This window comes from Drosophila bipectinata, chromosome 2R, assembly GCF_030179905.1.
Source record: "Drosophila bipectinata strain 14024-0381.07 chromosome 2R, DbipHiC1v2, whole genome shotgun sequence".
NCBI lineage: Eukaryota > Metazoa > Arthropoda > Insecta > Diptera > Drosophilidae > Drosophila > Drosophila bipectinata.
In genome coordinates, this window is record NC_091737.1 from 17473026 (window position 1) to 17493161 (window position 20136).

The 20136-nt window shown below is 44.0% G+C and overlaps 3 protein-coding genes across 12 annotated transcripts in view; 2 read left to right on the plus strand and 1 right to left on the minus strand.

Moving 5' to 3' along the window:
• Positions 1–1812: 1812 nt before the first annotated feature.
• On the plus strand, positions 1813–5552 carry FMRFa (FMRFamide propeptide). The gene is made up of 2 exons (XM_017241025.3): positions 1813–1896; positions 4409–5552. Exon 2 carries the CDS (start codon positions 4409–4411, stop codon positions 5300–5302), a length of 894 nt encoding a protein of 297 aa, XP_017096514.2. The 5' UTR covers positions 1813–1896; the 3' UTR covers positions 5303–5552.
• Positions 5553–5644: 92 nt separating this feature from the next.
• Etf-QO (electron transfer flavoprotein-ubiquinone oxidoreductase) lies at positions 5645–8232 on the plus strand. Its single transcript, XM_017241370.3, has 5 exons — positions 5645–6013; positions 6135–6361; positions 6418–6989; positions 7046–7495; positions 7553–8232. Exons 1-5 carry the CDS (start codon positions 5986–5988, stop codon positions 8088–8090), a joined length of 1815 nt encoding a protein of 604 aa, XP_017096859.2. The 5' UTR covers positions 5645–5985; the 3' UTR covers positions 8091–8232.
• Positions 8233–11909: 3677 nt separating this feature from the next.
• The window catches only part of Mef2 (myocyte enhancer factor 2), a 31966-nt gene continuing 23739 nt past the window's right edge, over positions 11910–20136 (minus strand). The window contains exons 3-11 of one of the 10 annotated variants that reach the window (XM_070278257.1): positions 17158–17481; positions 16375–16578; positions 15735–16038; positions 15324–15422; positions 15065–15201; positions 14832–15004; positions 14325–14767; positions 13844–13912; positions 11910–13257 (exon numbers count right to left, since the gene is read on the minus strand). In XM_070278257.1, coding sequence (XP_070134358.1) covers positions 13106–13257; positions 13844–13912; positions 14325–14767; positions 14832–15004; positions 15065–15201; positions 15324–15422; positions 15735–16038; positions 16375–16578; positions 17158–17211 — 1635 coding nt within the window. In that variant the 5' untranslated portion in view covers positions 17212–17481 and the 3' untranslated portion in view covers positions 11910–13105. Of the gene's footprint in view, positions 13279–13843; positions 13913–14324; positions 14768–14831; positions 15005–15064; positions 15202–15323; positions 15423–15716; positions 16039–16374; positions 16579–17157; positions 17482–20136 lie in introns of all 10 variants that reach the window. The other 9 variants (XM_070278256.1, XM_070278263.1, XM_070278262.1 and 6 more) reach the window with 9 other exon arrangements.

A 20136-nucleotide genomic window follows, 5' to 3' on the forward strand; every position in this document is an offset into this window, starting at 1 on the left:
AGCAGTGACACAGACCGGAGAGTATGCTCCCCCGCCTCCTCCGGCACTCGGGCTGGGGTTAAACTTCTGTGCCATGCTCATTCACTTGGCTGGCTGACCTGTTTTACCTGCTTACTCGTGCCCCTGCTCCGGCACTAGCTCGACTATTCAATTGCAAATGAATCGGGCTGTAACATAGAATGTTATGCAACTGCAAGGTTACTGAATCTTGACGCGTTCCTCATTCAATTTGCCACATTGCGCATACGCAGCGTGGCCGCACGTGAGTGGAGTCCGATCCCTCTGGCTGGTCCAGAAAGTGGGTGTACTGTCTTTTTAATGACACACATAAATCTCGGTAGTGCTGGTCATTAATTAGGGGGCTTCTCGTTTGTTACAGTTGCTGATCAAAAGACCGTAGACCGGTGGAAGACAAGTCGCCAAAACCGAAAATTATTCGGCAGTGGCATTGACACCGAACCATCGCTAAATCTTGGGGTATTTTTTTAAATTAAAAGTTAAGGCCGAAAGCTATTATAGAAGTGACAAAATCCGATTAATGAAAGAGGACTTAGCAGAGGGCTATCATCCCAGGTATCCCTCTGACACCATTTGAAGGTTTTCAGGGGGAATCTACACTCGAACATCCATATGTATCTGGGGGAGTGGTACAATGGCTGGTCAGCGACCTTGAACTTGGTCTCTTTTTGTTTGACTTTGATTCCGTTTTCGTTTTTCATAAACATTTATGCAAATAAAGCCATCGGTCTGGTGGTTATAAATTTTTTTTTTATTGATTTCCGAAGATCGTAAAGAGCATGGCTAAACAATAATCTTGGCGGACACTAGACGATTTAGACTTCTGAATTTCTGCCCAGTCATGTGTGCCATTGACGGAGGAACAACTGGAGCTTGTCTTCGACTGGTCTTTGTAACTTTGTTGGCCTTTAAGTTGGCCCATAATTACAGGCTTCCGCATTTTGAACAGTTTTACGGACCCACCCAAGGGGCGAGGCTCAAAAACTGGGCGATTGGGCACTGAAAATAGGGCTGGACTGGGGCTAGATGGTGTGGTGTGGGGTGGGGTGGGGTGGTGTGGCGACTTGCCACAGGCGCCACAATGTATCCCGTTACAGAGATGCGACAACGGCAAGGGCAAATTATAACGCATACGGGCACGTAGACGTCGCTCACTTGCCGGTGGCTAATTGGACGTGCCTGGCGGGGATTGCTTGGCTCGTCCAGCTCCTGCTACTCCTGATGCTGGCAATCGCCTTAAAAATGGGCGTACCATAACAATTGTGGGCGATTTGCATACAATTTGGCTCTCAAGTGGCCAGAAAACTGGCGACGAAATGTTGCCTCATGATTAATACGTCGACATGAATGCGTACTCGGGACTAGGCTTTTGTCCTTTTCAAAAAGCTCTGACAGCCAACAAACATATCAGTCCGCCAAGTCCAGCACATTCCATTCGGACATTGTCAAGTTTTTGCATCCACATGTTTTTGCTAATCTGCCACCCCCGCATTCTTTTCAAGGGCCAAAAAAAAAACTGCATTGGTTATAAAAAACAACAAATAATAGAATTCTTTCTTTTATTTAGTATGTTAACCATGTTGCAGCAACACTTGTTGCTCGCCACAAACAGCGTTGCCGGAATTTCAGAACAATTGCTTGGCTGGCAACATGCTGCAGCAACACTTGTTGCTCGCCCACACACATCAGCAACAGCAGCATCAGGAAGTTTGGCCTATGGTCGCCGCTTCCCACAAAGGACAACATATAAAACAGGATGTTTCTCCAAACATTTGCACAGAACTGCTTTACATTCAACCAGGCAACAAGTGTTTGCGAGTGCCAGTGTCACATCCTTGCCGTATCCCAGTCAGCAGTTGAGGGAAAACCTTTCCAAAGGTGAGTTGCAAAGTGTTTTTGAAGTAAAAATAGAAAGCCTTGGAAAATATTGAACTAATTTAAATTTGTGAATAAAAGTGTTAAAATCTATTTTCACAATACTTTTGAGTAAATTTGCTAATACATTTTGGTAGTAATATAAAGATTTAACGAGTGAATTCATGGTTATGGCTTACAGTTTCTAGGAACGTAGTTGAAGTCATTTTTAAAACAATACTTCTATATTTAATATGTATTTATTTTATTGTGAATAATGTATGTATTTGTCTTCTGGGATTTTGTAATCTTCTAAGCCGTAATCATCTAAAAAAGTGAAAATTGTTTAGATTAGAAAAATAGATGTAGGATTCGGTTCTGTTTTAAAGAGTCGATCATGAATTTATGCAGTTCCTTGGGATTGCTTCAGTGCTCTAGTTGCTCTAGTAATATATATCCTTCATCTTTTTTACTTAACTAGGATCCATCCTTTTAGGGTCATCTCGCTATTTGTCTGGAGCTTATTGAAATGAAGTGGGAGTATAGGAAGTGGGTAGGTAATTTGTGTAGAAGTGGGAGGGTTTGAGGCTACTTAGAGGCAGCATTCATAAAATTAAAAAAACAAACAAATCTCGGTGTCAGTAAAACCGTTCAATCCCACATGAAAGCATTAGTTATAACCTGGTAGTTGTGGTAATTTTTAATTGGCCCAGTTTTTCAGTCGAATGAAAGCACTAAGCCCGAGTTGTGAACTTTTTGACACCTCATCCCACTCGGTCCAAAAATCAGTTAAATCTAAAAAACAAAACGGAGGGAAAACTTTTTCTTCCAGCCAGGAGAGACAAACAAAACACCAGGAAATAGTAAGCTTTCCGAACCACCGTGTTGGTTAATAAAGGAAAATTGAAATATTTATGAATACTTTGGGTGGGCTGGGAAATGGTGACTGCATGGGGCTAACCCAAGCCGTGGCTAAATTTGTATTTGCATTATATGGAAATAAATGGAAAACACGGGGACACTCATGCATTCGTGTTGACAGGGAAGGGCTTAAGAACTTTAGAGTTGAGAGGGCAACGGTGCGTGCACAATTTTTGATTTATTGCTGACATGGGAAGTCCGACTAAAATGCCTCGCGACATCATTTGTCTCCGGAATAGTCTCTGCTCCCAGTCTGGATTGACCCAACCTGGCACATGATATTTAAATGCTACTCTTTCCACGGTCTAAGTGCTCCATCCAACACCTGTATCCAGTAATTCTTGTTGCCAGGGAGCCAACTTCAAACGTATTAAAAGAAATCGCATATACCATGCAAATAAGGTTACTCCCGATACAGGGCTCCTTCGTTGGCGAATTAACGAGTGTGTTATTGATACATCCAACCCTCTTCCCAGGCGCTGACTTACAGCCCAAAAATACTCAAGTCTCATTTATGAATATTAAATTCTGGCAATTGTTGCTGGCTGGCACTACCCACTTCAACTCCGTTGACTTCTTGCCGCTGAGTACCTGTCTGTCACTCCCCTCCATATTGCCACATTCCGCATGCCCCGAGCTCATAAATTAAATGTGGCCGACTAGTTTCCCCGTTTATGAGGGCCTTGAGATATCGCAACGTGTGTGCGTAGAGTGTTGCAACCAATGTTGCACTTGCATTGGCCTATGCCGAGTTGCCGTTTAGGCTTTAAGCCGTTGCCCAAGCCGAGGTGTGAATAAACACGGTCGCTGCGATTTATTCAAATTAAGAGACTGCTCTCGCACTTGATGAATAAAGCTGTGATTGCCCATTGCCATTAAATTGGACGAGTACCTACTCCACTCCACCGAATGTATGTTAATGCTCGCCGGTTGCGAAGTCTGCTCATCATTAGTCGCTGCCGAAACCGAGTTTGGAGGTCAAGTTTTTATCGTGAATATGTAGTATGGGGTTTCTTTTATAATTTCTTGTCTGGCCAACAAAAAAAAAAACGACAGTCTTCAAGTGTCAGACAGATGTTGATTTGCATTTGTGTGCAAGATTTTAGCATTTAGGTTGTAAGGCTTAAGAAGTTTTTTTAAAAATCATGGAGTCTGCAAGGCCAATACCATCTCATCCAAAAGCCATATCCATTCGCATCTGCAGTGGAGCTGGGACATCATACATCAGCTTCCCCTGTCATCAACCCACCCAACAAATGGCACACCCACTCCTCCACGGGCAACTGTTAATGCCTCCACGAGTAAAGTGGGTCGTTGTTTGGGTTACGAGCCCATCCTGCCGTGCACCAGAGTGGGTGGCTGTGGTTGGTCCTGTTTCCGTGGCCTTAATGTGGCTGGTTAACTTTTTACGCGACGCCCAAGTAGATCTGACCATAAATATCCTGATGGTTAATTAGCATGAATCTTTGTCCGCGGCGGAACTAGGGGTGGGTCTCAGTTACTTATTGGTCTAAGTAAAACGAACGTCAGCCGGCGTTAATGTGATTAAAACTTGCAATATAAGTTGGGGCCATAATAACGACTCAAATTCGTGCATTCCCTTGTCTCCTTGCAGATGGGTATCGCCTTAATGTTCCTGCTGGCCCTCTACCAGATGCAGTCGGCCATCCACAGTGAGATCATTGAGACTCCGTTTGCAGTTGGCGGGAACTCCTTGTTGGAGTCCCCGGATATCGCGTCCGAGATCCTGGATCAGGTCCCCCAGCAGGATAACGAACTATTGGAACCAGAGAAGGCCCAACTGGAGTTTAATCACCCCATTTCGGTTATTGGGGTGGATTATGGCAAAAATGCTGTTATCCTCAGGTTCCAGAAGCACGGTCGCAAGCCGCGCTACAAGTACGACCCGGAACTGGAGGCCAAGCGGAGGACCCTACAGGACAATTTCATGCACTTCGGCAAGCGGCAAGTTGAGGAACTCCCGCTTGAAGATGATCCGGACATGGATGCAGTAAAGCGTTCGGGCATCTCACAGCAGGATCTCATGCGATATGGTAGGGATCCAAAGCAGGACTTTATGCGATTCGGACGAGATCCCAAGCAGGATTTTATGAGGTTTGGAAGAGCCCCGTCCGATTTCATGAGGTTTGGGAGGACACCACTAGAGAATTTCATGAGATTGGGGCGCTCTGACAACTTCATGAGGTTTGGACGCAGTCCTCACGAGGAGTTCCGCAGTCCCAAGCAGGACTTCATGCGTTTCGGGCGTCCGGATAACTTTATGAGGTTTGGCCGCTCTGCTCCGCCGGAGTTCTCCCGCAATGGAAAGATGGACTCGAACTTTATGCGTTTTGGCAAAAGTATCAAGCCAACAACTTTAGAACACAACCAAACGAAGCCGGCAAAGCTTAGCGAGAATATCCTCAAAAAGGAGCAGCAGGAACAGGCCAAGAGCAACGTGGACATTGCATCAGCGGACGACGACCAGGAGCCATTCTTTGCACAGTAAGGATGGGGTCTCCTGCCAAAGATTCCATCTTGTAAATATGTATTTGACAAACACACTTATCGAATTGTCCTCCTCCGCACTCAAACACTCTTTATTAACGCCTAGATCTTGAATTTTTAATGGGGCTGGATTAAAAATTCACCAAGCATTGACCTAAATATACTTATAATATATGCATATTTTTAATTAGTGTAACCTAAAAGCATATTTTTGCCAAAAAAATTCCAAAAATAAAGATTGCTCAATGGTAGGTGCTGTTTTATTTTCAAAATTACCGCCAATGTTGCCAGCCCTGGCGGCGCAGTATGGTAGCCATTCTTATCAGTTAATCGAGGGGTCTGGCAGCTCTGAACGGTGGCAGCACCGGATCTCAGCTGGGGAAACCATTGCAGACGGATCTTTAACCGCTTTTAAAATAAACTTTATCAACTTATTGTCGATTATAAGTTGCCCGTCTCGAGTGGAAGACGCTCAGCAGGCAACAGAAAACATATCGCACGGACTTTGGCAAGCCATTACGTTGCTAATCGTTTAAGTCTAAAGTCCAACTTGTTGCATCGATCTTTACTGTTGTTGTTTGTTGTTGTTGTTATCAATTGTTTGAAAACACATCAGCTTTCCAGTGCATCGCTAGCACTTTCTGGTTTATTGGATCGTTTATTGGAAAACTACAGGGAATCAATATGTCTGCATTACTGAAAATGCACAAAGGTAGGTCCATAAAGACTAGTTTTTTCAACTGAAGAACATTTGCGAATTACATAACGCTCGGAAGATAATCATTAAAAAGAACTTTCGAAAGAAATTAAGATTAAGATTCTGTCTTCTCTAGTCCAGAGGCTCTTTACCCCCGCATTGGTGCGCAGTGTCTCGGAGGCGGCGAAATATCCGAAGATTACCACCCACTATACGCTGCATCCCCGCGAAAAGGATGAGCGCTGGAAGGAGGTGGACATGGAGCGGTGCATCGAGGAGGTGGACCTCGTTATCGTGGGCGGTGGACCAGCAGGGATGTCGGCAGCCATTCGAGCCAAACAGCTGGCGGCGGAGAAGGATCAGGTGAGTTAAGGGATTACCTTTTTATAATTTCTTGTAATTCTCATGGTAACCCTTAGGAAATCCGCGTCTGCGTTGTAGAAAAAGCCGCCGAGGTGGGCGGACATATACTCTCTGGAGCAGTCTTAGACCCCATTTCCATAAACGAATTAATCCCTGACTGGCAGGAACAGGGTGCTCCCCTAAACACACCCGTGACCAAGGATACGCTATCGTTTCTCACAGGCTCTGGCCGCTTTTCCATACCAATTTTCAAAGGGTGGCCCATGGACAACCATGGCAACTACGTGGTTCGCTTAGGTCACCTGGTAAAATGGCTCGGCGATCAGGCGGAGGCCTTGGGAGTGGAGATCTATCCGGGTTGTGCTGCCTCCGAGGTGCTTTTCCATGAAGATGGCAGCGTCAAGGGCATTGCCACCAACGATGTAGGCATTGCCAAGAGTGGAGCTCCTAAGGAAACGTTCGCCCGAGGAATGGAGCTGCACGCGAAAACTACTATCTTTGCCGAGGGTTGTCGGGGTCACCTAACGAAGCAGATATCGCAGAAGTTTGGACTGAATGAGGGCAGTGAACCTCAGACCTATGGCATCGGTTTGAAAGAAGTCTGGGAAATCGACCCAGAGAAGCATCAGTGAGTACCATTTCGTAAGCTGAAAGAATATGTTTTCTAACTGGAATATCTCACAGACCCGGCTTGGTGGAGCACACCATTGGATGGCCTTTAGACAACGCCACCTACGGAGGGTCCTTTTTGTATCATCTGAACGAACCCACTCCCACAATTGCCGTTGGCTTTGTGGTGGGATTGAACTACAAGAATCCATGGCTCAGTCCTTTCCAGGAGTTCCAGCGCTTCAAAACCCATCCTAAGGTGCGACATGTCTTTGAAGACGCCACCCGCATCGCTTACGGAGCTCGAGCTATTAACGAAGGCGGATTCCAGAGCCTGCCCAAGAAGTTGTCGTTCCCTGGAGGTTGTCTGGTAGGATGCAGTGCCGGCTTCTTGAACGTGCCGCGAATCAAGGGCTCCCACTATGCCATGAAGAGTGGCATGCTGGCGGCAGAGAGCGCATTGGATGCCATTAATTCTGGAGCACAGTCGACGGCAGGCGTGGAGCCGATTGACTATGCGGAGAGGTAAGAGGAATAAATTACCAAGAGAGCAGAGTTTAACTAACATCACTTCCCATGTAGAATCAAGAATTCCTTTGTGTGGAAAGACCTCTGGAAGGTTCGAAATGTTCATCCTTCCTTCCATAATCCTTTGGGTCTGTTTGGTGGGCTTGCCCTCAGCGGCTTCTCCATTTTTATGGGGGGTCGTGAGCCATGGACCCTGAAGCATGGACCTCAGGACCACGAGTCGCTGCTGCCTGCCAGTTCCTGCAAGCCGATCGTGTACCCGAAGCCCGATGGAAAGATTTCTTTTGACTTATTGTCCTCGGTGGCCCTCACTGGCACCAACCACGAGGGTGACCAGCCTGCCCATCTGACGCTTAAGGACGATCGTGTTCCCGTGGATCACAACCTGGCCCTTTACGAAGGTCCGGAGCAACGATTCTGCCCCGCGGGAGTATACGAATATGTTCCAAACGAAGAAGGTGGTAATCTGAAGCTACAGATTAATGCTCAGAACTGCATCCACTGCAAGACCTGTGATATCAAGGATCCGAAACAAAATATCAACTGGGTGGTGCCCGAGGGCGGTGGCGGCCCAGCCTATAACGGAATGTAAAAGGATACGTCCTTCTATATTTGTGTACCGTAATTGCATTTTATTAGTCTGTAAAATTGTAAATTTGATTGAAAATGATTTCGATAAAAATTCTAAAATTCGTTTTGTAGAAAATAGAATAAAGTTTAAAGTGTTTCGAAAAGATATGATTTTGTTGTGAGAAAAAACTATGGAGGGAGCAATGCCAAAAGTTCCTGAATGCTGAAAAAGTAGTTTCGTTTCAATAATAAAATATAAATATTAAAAATAAAAGAAGAAGCCAAATAACTTTAAGAAGCTAGCACAAAATTTCTACTTTTCACAGAGGAAAACCCCATTGATGCAGAATGGTGGCCAATCGATCTAGAAATCGTTTAAGGTACTCCGCTTAAGAATCGGATGAGAATTGGTTAAGATATAGCCATCACTGTGGGCCCTATAGGGGAAAAATCCATTTTCAAGGGATCCCACGAAAAATGGACAAAAAATCTAAAAAATATTTTGTCCCAGGATTTTGATGCAGAATGGTGCAGAATCGATCTAGAAATCGTTTAAGGTGCTCCGCTTGAGAATCGGATGGGAATTGGGGAAGATATAGTCATCATTGTGGGCCCTATGGGGAAAAACCACATTTTCAAGGGATCTCATCGTGAAAATTGGACAAACAATCTAAAAAATATTTTGTCTCAGGATTTTGATGCAGAATGGTGCAGAATCGATCTAGAAATCGTTTAAGGTACTCCGCTTGAGAATCGGATGAGAATTGGGGAAGATATAGTCATCACTGTGGGCTCTATAGGGGAAAACCACATTTTCAAGGGATCCCATCACGAAAATTGGACAAAAAATCTAAAAAATATTTTGTCCCAGGATTTTGATGCAGAATGGTGCAGAATCGATCTAGAAATCGTTTAAGGTACTCCGTTTGAGAATCGGATGAGAATTGGGGAAGATATAGCCATCACTGTGGGCCCTATGGGGGAAAACCACATTTTCAAGGAATCCCATCACGAAAATTGGACAAAAAATCTAAAAAATATTTTGTCTCAGCATTTTGATGCAGAATGGTGCAGAATCGATCTAGAAATCGTTTAAGGTACTCCGCTTGAGAATCGGATGAGAATTGGGGAAGATATAGCCATCACTGTGGGCCATATGAGGGAAAACCACATTTTCAGGGGATCCCATTATGAAAATTGCACAAAAAATCTTAAAAATATTTTGTCCCAGGATTTTGATGCAGAATGGCGCAGAATCGATCTAGAAACCGTTTAAGGTACTCCGCTTGAGAATCGAATGGGAATTAGGAAAGATATAGCCATCACTGTGGGCCCTATAGGAGAAAACCACATTTTCAAGGGATCCCATCATGAAAATTGGACAAAAAATGTAAAAAATATTTTGTCTCAGGATTTTCATGCAGAATGGTGCAAATCGATCTAGAAATCGTTTAAGGTACTCCGCTTGAGAATCGGATGGGAATTGGGAAAGATATAGCTATCACTGTGAGCCATATAGGGGAAAACCACATTTTCAAGGGATCCCATCATGAAAATTGGACAAAATATCGAAAAAATATTTTGTCTCGGGATTTTGATGCAGAATGGTGCAGAATCGATCTAGAAATCGTTTAAGGTACTCCGCTTGAGAATCGGATGAGAATTGGGGAAGATATAGCCATCCCTGTGGGCCATATAGGGGAAAACCACATTTTCAAGGGATCCATCATGAAAATTGGACAAAAAATCGAAAAAATATTTTGTCTCGGGATTTTGATGCAGAATGGTGCAGAATCGATCTAGAAATCGTTTAAGGTACTCCGCTTGAGAATCGGATGAGAATTGGGGAAGATATAGCCATCACTGTGGGCCATATAGAGGAAAACCCAATTTCCAAGGGATCCCATCATGAAAATTGGACAAAAAATCTAAAAAATATTTCGTATCAGGATTTTGATGCAGAATGGTGCAAAATCGATCTAGAAATCGTTTAAGGTACTCCGCTTGAGAATCGGATGAGAATTGGGGAAGATATAGCCATCACTGTCGACGCCATAGGGTCCACTTTCGTGTCTTCGAAGATAGAAGAAATCAGACTCATTTATGAAGGTACATTAGAAGGTAAAATATCACATTAGAAGGTAAAATATATATAATTTGTAGGAAAAAACTTGTAGACTTTCAGTTGCCAAAAGGGTTTTATTTAAAATTCTCTACCATCGTTTGTTCGTTCAGTTTTGTTCTTTTTTTTTTTTAACACCAACTTAATAGGTAAATATTGAATTCATATTCAAATTTGTGTCAATTTCCAAAAACCTTTCATATTCAGTGCACAGATAAAACTTATTTCTCGTTATATATAGTTTCACATATAGTATATGTATGAATGTATAATGTTCCATCTTGTTTTTTTTTTTTACCAAAACGGTTGCCATTTCCATAGAGCTTACATCTACGATTTGCTTGTGTTGCAAGTTGAACAAACACATGGATAGATACACATATTAAAGTTAACCATTCTGCTTCCGCTCCGCTCCGGAGCTTAACAATTTTCGCTAAATGAACTTGCCACAACACTGATGCTGCTTTAACATATTTATCTAGATACTTTCGGGCTAGAGGTACACCAACTATAGGCCCACACGCTGGAATCGATGGAATCGAGTCAGACCCCCGAGTAACCTTCTCTGCTAGAATACTGTGTTGGGTGCGAGTGGTCCCTGTGACCGTAGGACGTCTTGTAGACTATACAGTGCGATCAATACCCTATCAATATTTATGCTCTGTATCTTCTAGTAAGCTTTCCTATACCTTGTCAATATGGATTTGTGTTCAGCCTCAGCTCAACGCCTTTGTACATTATGTGCTGCTTAGTTGGAATATCATTTTATTTGTTTTCTAGGAATCTAGGATTAGGGAGCTTTTATGATTATTATCAGTTATCAGATTTATCTACACTTATTCGAATAGCACAAATAACACCTGTATTTAAATTTTTTCACCATCAAGTTTCCACTTATCATTATCATGTCCAATTTAGTGTTTTTATACAACAACTGGTTATGCTTTCAATTTCATTAGTTTTCATTTAAAAAGAGGCACTGTTTTTAAGGCAACACTACACAGTGAAGTTATATGCCAGGGTCAACAATTGATTGAAAATCATAGGTGAAAGGTTGAAAGGAAATGGTAGAATGTCTTTGGCAAATAATACATAAACTTAACTAACAATATATGAAGTATTTACACAAAAACTTTGCAATAATTTACACAAACTCTGGTTTGTTTCGTACAACATTCAATTGGTGCAACAAACATCCCACATATATGTATGTATATCCTAGAAGATGCTATTTATATTAAAATACCTATGTGTCAGTTATAATTGTTTCTGTAAAGCTTCTTTAACGGGGAAACCTGTAGAGTGTAAGTTACTTCTTATTGTTTACTCATGCCGCCGCCGCCGGCCCCCTGGGCTGGATCTGCAAGTGCAACTGTTGGGTCGCATCGCCAAATATATGCGCAGCTGAGGCGGCCACCTCCTATCAGATACAAACATGTATATGCATATAAATATTATTCTGCTCCTGCTGTTGTATAAAGTGCAACAGGTCATACATACTCGTATAATGCCCAGTGCAAATATTTGCGGAGCTCGTTTACCTCTCTTACTCAAATATCGTAAAATTCCGAAATTCGAAAATGGGAAATTGACATAGACACGCCCACCACGGCCCATCTGACTGCCTGTTCAAATAAGTGGCCTTTTTTTCACAAAAAATAATAATAATATATATGCATGCATATTTTAAGATATATAAATAATAATGTAAAACAATAATTTCATGAATAATTTTATTTAAATTTTATTTTGTTGAGTTCTTGTTGCGATTGCGATAATTGTAGTAAAATACAAAAAACTTAGGCAACAAAATTTAACAGAAATCCTCATTAAACGTAAATTACAAATTATGACTTCGTTTCGCTTAAAAAATGAAAGACAAAGTTGGCTTGTACTAAATAAGCTTAAATCAAGTTTAAAACGAAAGCATAAAGTTAGTGCCTTTAAAACGAGTCTAAACAAATAAAGGTTGGCCTTTAAAAAAATATACCGTCAAATTGCACGAATTTTAATTAAATTAACACGACTGCGAAGAGCTAGCAGCAGGTGTTGTGTTTTCTCGAATTCGAATTTCTCGAATTCCTTCCAAGGTCCTTTCAAATGATTTGCATGATTTACGTATCTCTCGTAATTACAAACTAAACATTAGTGTCTAAAATCAAAATATTTACACAAACAGCTCGACCTAGGCTGATTTTCCTTTTTCTGAATCATCGTTTCATGTCCTTAGATTAGAATAAACATTAACATTAACCATAAATTTTAACTCTGTAATTGTAGTTTGTAATGTGTAACTAAACTAACTCAGCTCAACGTTCTAAACAACTTAACTTGGCTCTCCGCGAGTGCCTCCTGCTGCACTTCATCTCGATGAGGCTCTGCATCTCTGCATCCATGCGTGTATAATTTAAAAATATAACTATTACCATACATGCGTAATTATTTTTATATAAATTACAATAACTATAGATATGACACTGTCACTGTTTTTTTTTTCAATTTTGTTTTCTTTTTTTATCCAGCCCAAACGAAAATCTATTCGTTATCAGCTTTTGAAACTTTTTGCACTGGTCCGGTTACGGTTACGGTTGTTGATGTTGGAACTCCTTTATCTGTTCACGTTGCTGCTGCCCCATCCTGGGGGACTAGGGATTGCTCTGCGGCCCATAGCCCACAGCCAGCTGTTGGCCGAAACAGTCATAGCCCGCCAGGCTGTAGGACGAGCCACGGACCAGCACCTCCTTGCGCGGCGGTGGCGGCATCATCACCAGATCATCCTCCTCTGACTTTGTGTTGCTGTTGCTGTTACTGCTCCTGATGTTGTTGTAGATGCCGCCACAGCCAGGACTGCCGGTACTGCCGGTGTGGTTGTTGTGATGTTGCTTGAAGTGGTTGCTGGCGGCAGTACGAGCGGGCTATGTCCCCCACCCGCCCGATATTCTCGGCCGTTTGTGGTTGGGGGCATCATAGTCGCCCAGTTGTTGTTGCTGTTGCTGCTGCTGCTGGTGTTGCTGCTGCTGGACGGCGGCGGCCGCCATGCGGACGTCCTGGTCGCTGCTGGGCGCCCCTGTGTTCAAAATAATAAAGTCTGTTAAAACATTAGTCAAGATTGTCCAGAGGTCGAATGTGTATGACAAAGGCAGGCAGGCGGGCAGTTAACTGGAAGTGGCCAGAACCAGTGGCATTCGGGTTCTGGCCAGTTAGTGTTCGAGTGTCTGGGTAATGGAGTGTTGTGTGTGTTTGGTGTTGCAGCTGCGATTTTTAGCAATTTTAAAACATATTTCTAAGCAAACATTGTTAAATGTGATCTACTTGTTTTTAATTTTTAATTGCAAACTGGATTAGCTTTGTGACGATCTTGGGGGTTAGAATGAAGAAGTCATATATGGTTAGTGGAAATAAAATAAAAGAACCGCCAAGCCAGGATAACGATTGAAGAATTTCATAGCCCCCCAAGGATACTCCCCCAAAACTGAAACTGTAGCCAAATCGGTTCTCATTTTCGCGGTAATTTTGAAATTGAAACTGAATATAGAAATGTATGCGTATTTATAGGTGTTTTCATGTATGTGATTCTGCGAGTGTATATATGTTGAATGTATATGTGTGTGTGTGTATTTTTTCATTTGATTTTTTTTTTCTGGCCAATTTACCGGCAAAATTCCATCTAGGATTATGTCCCATTAGCGCGCGGTACGGATATCCATCATACTTATCATGCCCTAAAAATTGTTGTTTGTTGCCGGTTGTGGTTAATGCAAAAAAAGACAATTGTATTATATAGTAAAAATATAAGATTTGGAACAGATTTCAGACAAGTCAGGAGAGAGGACTGCCTAAACTCGGCCCATACTTAACTCCCATAGGATATTAAGTATACGCCCGTTTGGTTTTTCCATCATAAATAAATTAATTTCTGAACGGGGAAGCGTTAGAGAACAAGAAACATGCTGCTGCTGGAGAGAGACTTTTAAGAGTTTTTTTCAAAAAAAAAAAAAAAACAATTCGCAAACGCAAATTAGTACAAAAACGGCAGCGATTTCAAGCAGGAATTCCTTTGGAAAACAATTCGAGAAGTACAACAACATAAAGGAGGAAGAAAGGGGGAGGCGGAGAGCCCAGGACATAACCCACCTGTTGTGGGCGTGATGTGGCCCGTCGACGAGGGTCGGGAGCTGGGCATGCCCAGGTGCTGCTGCTGCGAGTGGCTCAGCACACTCAGATTGGTGGCCTGTTCCACGCTGCCATTGCTGCCGCCTCCTCCTCCACCGCTGCCAGACCCACCTCCTCCGCCGGAGGGTCCACCCCCGGCCAGGACACTGACGTTGTTCAAGTGCGTGATGACGTTGGCTGTGCTGGCGGCCGTCAGGCCACCGCCTCCTCCGCCCCCGTTACCGGAGGCGTTGCTGCTGGTGGTGCTGCTGGAGCCGCCGCTGCCCGTGGACCCATTGCTGTTCTGCTGATGGCCGCTCGCGGAGAGGTCGCGGGGCGGCGACTGGGGCTCGGCCTTGACTTTGATGGAAACGGGTGAGGTGGCAGGTGGCGGCGTGCTATTCGAGACAGCCAGGTGTGAGAGACTGAAATGCAAGCAGATTTCTGATTAGAATCTTTGCTGGACTGGATCTGGAAGCTTAATCTTACCTAGAGTGCGACACCAGGCTGTGTTGCCAAGTGTTTAGGCTCATGATGTCCGCACTGCCCATGACGCCGGAGGAAGAAAAGTCCTGCGCTCCAAAGGAGTAGCTCGTGAGGGCAGGGATCGGTGTCTGTAGCGTGACCACGGGCGTGTTCAGCGACGTCTGACTCTGTCGTTGCTAAAGAGATTTCCATTCGAATAAATTTTTCAAAATATATATAAGTTATAGTAGACTTACATCTCCGTAGCCAACGTCATCGGGGGCGGACATGTTAGGCGGTAAGGGTGCTATGGTGGGCGGTATGACGACCCTTAGATTGGAAGCTCGTCCGTTCTGGCTGCCCGGCGACTGCTGCTTAATGGACAAGTGATGAGCTGCAATGGAGAGTCGATTAGTTTTGGGGAATCCTCGGGGATCCGACTAGTATTAGATGGTGGATTAGATGACATAGGTGTGGGGGTTAGGTCGTAGAGTAGAGTAATGTTCTAATGCCCACCTATGCCTGGACTGGGACCTGGACTCGGTGATCCCACAAGCGGCGAGTGTGAATGCGGATAGCCGTTCGACATCTCCAGCATGGAACCCGATGGATATACTGATGTGACCGAGAGAGAAGAGAAATGCAAACAAAAGACACGTTTAACACCAGATACTTGATTCTTGACTGACTTGCAACGAGGAACGAATGGCATTCGGTTAGATGGGGGTGAGTGAGTTCGTAATAAAAACCATCAAAGGTCGCATAGCAGATTAGTAATTTTAGGAAATAAGCTTCAGCCAAACATAGTTTTAAGATTAAACCAAAAAAAAAAGAAAGAAACTGGTTCAAAATTCAAGCGATAATAGATAGAAATGAGTGTGCACCATCGCGAGAGCCACTTGTACTAACTTATCAAGGACATCCCACCTGAATCCGTCTCCGAACTCGATGGACGTGGGCTGATATTGGTGTGAGACATCTGGGGGCTGGCCTGCAGCAGGTTGTCCCCATAGGATCCCGGCACCGGCACCGATACCGGCAGGGTGTAGCTACTATTGGGCAGCTGCCTGGGCGCTCCAGCTCCGCCGCCGATGGCCATCTGGTTGCGCTGCATCATGTTCTGGAACTCCTCGTCGATCTTGTTGTACTTGGCCTCCGTTCGCGGTGTCAGCGTGTAGTCAGTCTCCGCCTCGGGCGAGTCCGGCGACATAACACCGTTCTTGTTCTCCTTCTGTATTGGGGGGAAGGGGATGGAAACACAAATAGGCGTCAGTGAGGTGGTAATTGCCGGAGGGGGCACCCGGTTCTTCCCTTTGTTTTGCTAAATTATGTAAATCCAAAATCGTGGCGTACGTCGCAACATTTACATCACAAAGCCATTTGGATGTACCAGCAACTACCCACCAGTACAGTGAAAGAAAATACTAGCTGTCTGTATGCATTAGAAATTCTAAATATTTTTGGGAATATTTTTTCTCAAAAGCTTGGTACTTTAGTGGAATCATTGGTTCAGTGTCTATTCTTCTGAGCCGTTCTCTGGTACCACCCCGTACTACCAACTACTCACCTCGATGATGTTCTTGTTGGTGAGGGACTCGTGGGGCTCGTTGTACTCCGTGTACTTGAGGAGGACGCGGTCCATGTCGGTGCTGGCATACTGGTACAGTTTGTTGCTCGACGAGAAGATGATCAGGGCGATCTCGCAATCGCAGAGCACGGACAGCTCGTAGGCCTTCTTCATGACACCGAACTTTCGCTTGTTGAAGGTCACCTGGAAACGGAAACGGAAGTGGAAACATTGCTCAATTACTGTCCCTCCGCACTGCTTAAATATTAATGCGGTTCGAAAATGTAATTAGACGCACAAGTGGCCTGCCTCCATTCAGGCCTGACCTGGCCCTTCTAGTTGGTAATGAATCGATTATGGCCGAGTCAAGGCCGCACCAGGAACCTGGCCGAAGCAATAAACAAGCTGTTACTGCTCCTTCTATGGGCGGGCGGGCTCTCTGTCTTTGTTGTTTTTCGCGTTGGGGCTTCGCGTGGTGATGACGCGTTTACGACCCCGGCAAGGACTCGAATTCGGACGCGGACTCTCACTCGGAAGGCTAAACGAACCGGTCCTGGCGTAGCTTACTTTGAAAATAATACAGAGCTCTACGTTAAATACCGTCACTTCTCGGTTTTAATGAGGAAATGCTATTCCCACAAGTGTTGGATTTCAATCTAATAGCCGCAAATCGATTCAACATTGCGATTGCCGATTCCCTAATTAACGGAGTCTTGCCCTCCATTGCCATGGAGATGGCCATAAAAATAGCCCTGGATGGCCGTACACCTGGAGAGCACTCACCTGCCGATTGCGTTCGTCGGTGATGCGTGATATTTGAATTTTCTTGCGACCCATCTCGGCGACTTGTATTCCTTCTGTGGTTATTATAGGCTTATGTGACGTATTCCCTCTTGTATTTGGGGCTCAACTTTCCGGCAACTGGATCCGGATAACTCGGTTAGTGGCGCCTCAATTTCCTCTCGGATTGGCTGCAGCTTCGGGGCATATTTATGCTATTTGGTATATAAATTTATTATCTCTTGTTTGTAGAAGTTCTTTTGTAAACGGACGGCTTCTTAAAACGACACAATACTCCACATTTGTATATAAATTGTCTTCAGGTAACTGGAAGTAGAAGAGGAAACAGAGAATGATATGAGTGATGGAACTTAATTTGGAGCAAAAGGTAACCCCCAGTTTAACCCACATAGCCACTGGTGGCGACTTCAAAAGGTTTTCCACCTGGACGGTGGAGCACGGCAGCCAATCGCTCCACTGGCGCTGAAAGTTCATTGCACCAGTGGTGCCATTAGATTATCCTGCCCACTCTCCAGCTCCAGCTGGATGACCTATTTCATCGACTGGACCAAGTTAATTAATGTGGCTGCTAACTGACGCGAGGCATTCGCAGATTCGCACTTTTTCCAAAACACTTTGATGTCCTGGAACACTCAGACAGAGAAACGCACTAAATCAATAAGGAAATCGCTCTTCAAACAGGGTTTCCTCTACAACTGTTTTTAAAGCGGAAACGGAAGCGCTACTCGGGAGCCTCATCTCAGCCTCAGCATCCAAAAGTGGCGGAAAAGCGGAAGTTGAGGCATCACTTTACCCCGGATTCTGCCCCCACCAGCACTCTGCCACTTGAGTTTCCTCACATTTCTCGCTGTGGCAGCGGCACGTGGCTGGAAAACGCGACTCGGAAAAGTATCTCAGATGTTCAGACACTCTAAGAAATACGAAGATACTATGAGTTCTTGAAAATAAATTAATTTTTCCAATTTGTGCATCATTATAATAGCTATAATGTAGTCTGCAATTCAATAAAGACATTTGGTTTTTACTTTCAAGACTCATCTGTCATTTCTTTTGGTGTTCCGGCAACGGAAATCGAGGCTCTGGGCGCTGTTGCTATTTGTCCTCCGGACTCAGGACTCGTCCCAGACAACACCGAGTGCTGCCTTGGCAACGCCGGGGAAAAGCTGGCTCGCCTTCCGTATCCCCGTATCCCCGAATCCCCGAATCGACTTTTCGTTTCGGCTCACGCAGCGACCTACGCAATATGCCTCAGTTTTGGTCGGAGGGGGTGGTTGAAATGGGTTGTGACAGGACATGGAAAAGGGCCCTTAGCCTTGACGAGTATGTGTGGCGGCAAAGACGCATACATATACATATGAACACACAATTTTACAAAAAAAAATCAAGGGGAAGCTCCACAACACTCCACTTCGATACAATGTTTGTGGGTTTTTTCTTCGAATCCCAAAATCCCACTCTACGTCTTGATTATGCGTGAGTTTTGTTGTTCAGTGTCTTTGGCATGCATTATTAATATGGAAAGGAAAGGAAAGGAATCAATAATGATGACGCTACCATTTTGGGGACAAGAAACCAACAAGAACCAGAATAATGGAGGTGGTTGCCATTGCGGATGCTAGTTGGTGGAACAAGCACTTGCAGATTCGAGTTGAAATATTAGGACTTAAGGAGGTGTTCTTAAGCTTGTAGCTAACTATAAGTCACTGCCAAGCCATTACTAACTAAATCCATTAGCCAATACGCCTTAGGGACAACTCCAAAGTGGACAATAAGACATTTAGTTTTCAAAAGAAACAACTCTCATTTTCTATAGCATACTTATCAGCTTCTGGAATGGAAATCCTAAACCAAGAAGGTAGACCACCTAGCCGGAAATTCCTTTACCTTAGTTGGTTAGTTTTGATACCAAAAAGTACTACCTGCTTCCCCACAAAGGCAATTTTTAATAGCCAACTAATTGCAAAGAAACCGCAGGTGAGAAACAATAAGTTGGCTGTTGTTAAAAGCCGAAAAGCCAACAAAAGAAATGGCCCAGAGGCTGAAAGAACTTAACACGGTTTCCATCCCACATCGCACATCGCACACATTGCAACAATTAACCGTTTGTGGCAGCAGTAGCTGCGTGGGATTGCCTATCTCTAGCCAGCATTGGACTGGGTCAAGACCCAAGGAATTCAAGTGGCCACAAGGATATACAAGGATAGTACGAAATGAAAGGAAGGAAGGAAGCTAGCATAGATGTGAAGGAAGGATGTGTGTCAAGACATTTCTCTTGTGGCTGGAGCAATTAAAACGCAGCCGACTGCCGCCACACGTTCTTCCGTTTAATTGGCCCAAAGTCTGAGGCGACATCATTAGGCAAATGACCAAAAAGCCTAACAATGCGTGGGTTTTCTTCTCTGTTATAGAGTGTTTCTTTTTTCTAATTGTTCATTCTCGAACAACAAAGCCCCATTATCGATCTGATTCAAATGATTCACATTCTGCGGTCGCCGCAAACTTGTTGCTGTCGCCTTGATTGCCGAATTGCCAGCAATTAGCATTTGCCGCGGCTAAATTTATGCAAATTTGTAACTTTTCCGTATTTTGGATGAATGAACTGTGAACTGAAACCGGTTTCGAGATGATCCCCCGAGATGATGAGGATGCGAGTGCAATCTCTCACAGCAGCCCCAAGGAATCCAAACAAGCTCCAATTACGGGTGAGTCTGAAGGGGGGAAATTCATAAATTCTGTCTTAATGGCAAAGCAGCTGTCTGTCCAAAAATTAATAAATTATTTAATTAAATTATTATAGGCCTATTAGGAAATTTATTCAAAAAAAAAAAAACTATAAAACATTTTATTAATTCCCTCGAGATACTTTCACTTTTGACTTGCAAGTTGCCACAAATCTGTCAATGTCCCCCCCGGTCTGGTATCTGGTTTTTGGTTGTTAATGTGCCGCTGTTAACGCATTCT

What these genes read in the sequence shown, in the direction of transcription:
- FMRFa (XM_017241025.3), top strand. Translation starts at nt 4,409, where the DNA reads ATGGGTATCGCCTTAATGTTCCTGCTGGCCCTCTACCAGATGCAGTCG.
- Etf-QO (XM_017241370.3), top strand. Translation starts at nt 5,986, where the DNA reads ATGTCTGCATTACTGAAAATGCACAAAG. An exon ending in ATTACTGAAAATGCACAAAG is followed by an intron (nt 6,014 to 6,134) that starts GTAGGTCCATAA and finishes TGTCTTCTCTAG; the next exon opens with TCCAGAGGCTCTTTACCCCC. An exon ending in ATCGACCCAGAGAAGCATCA is followed by an intron (nt 6,990 to 7,045) that starts GTGAGTACCATT and finishes AATATCTCACAG; the next exon opens with ACCCGGCTTGGTGGAGCACA.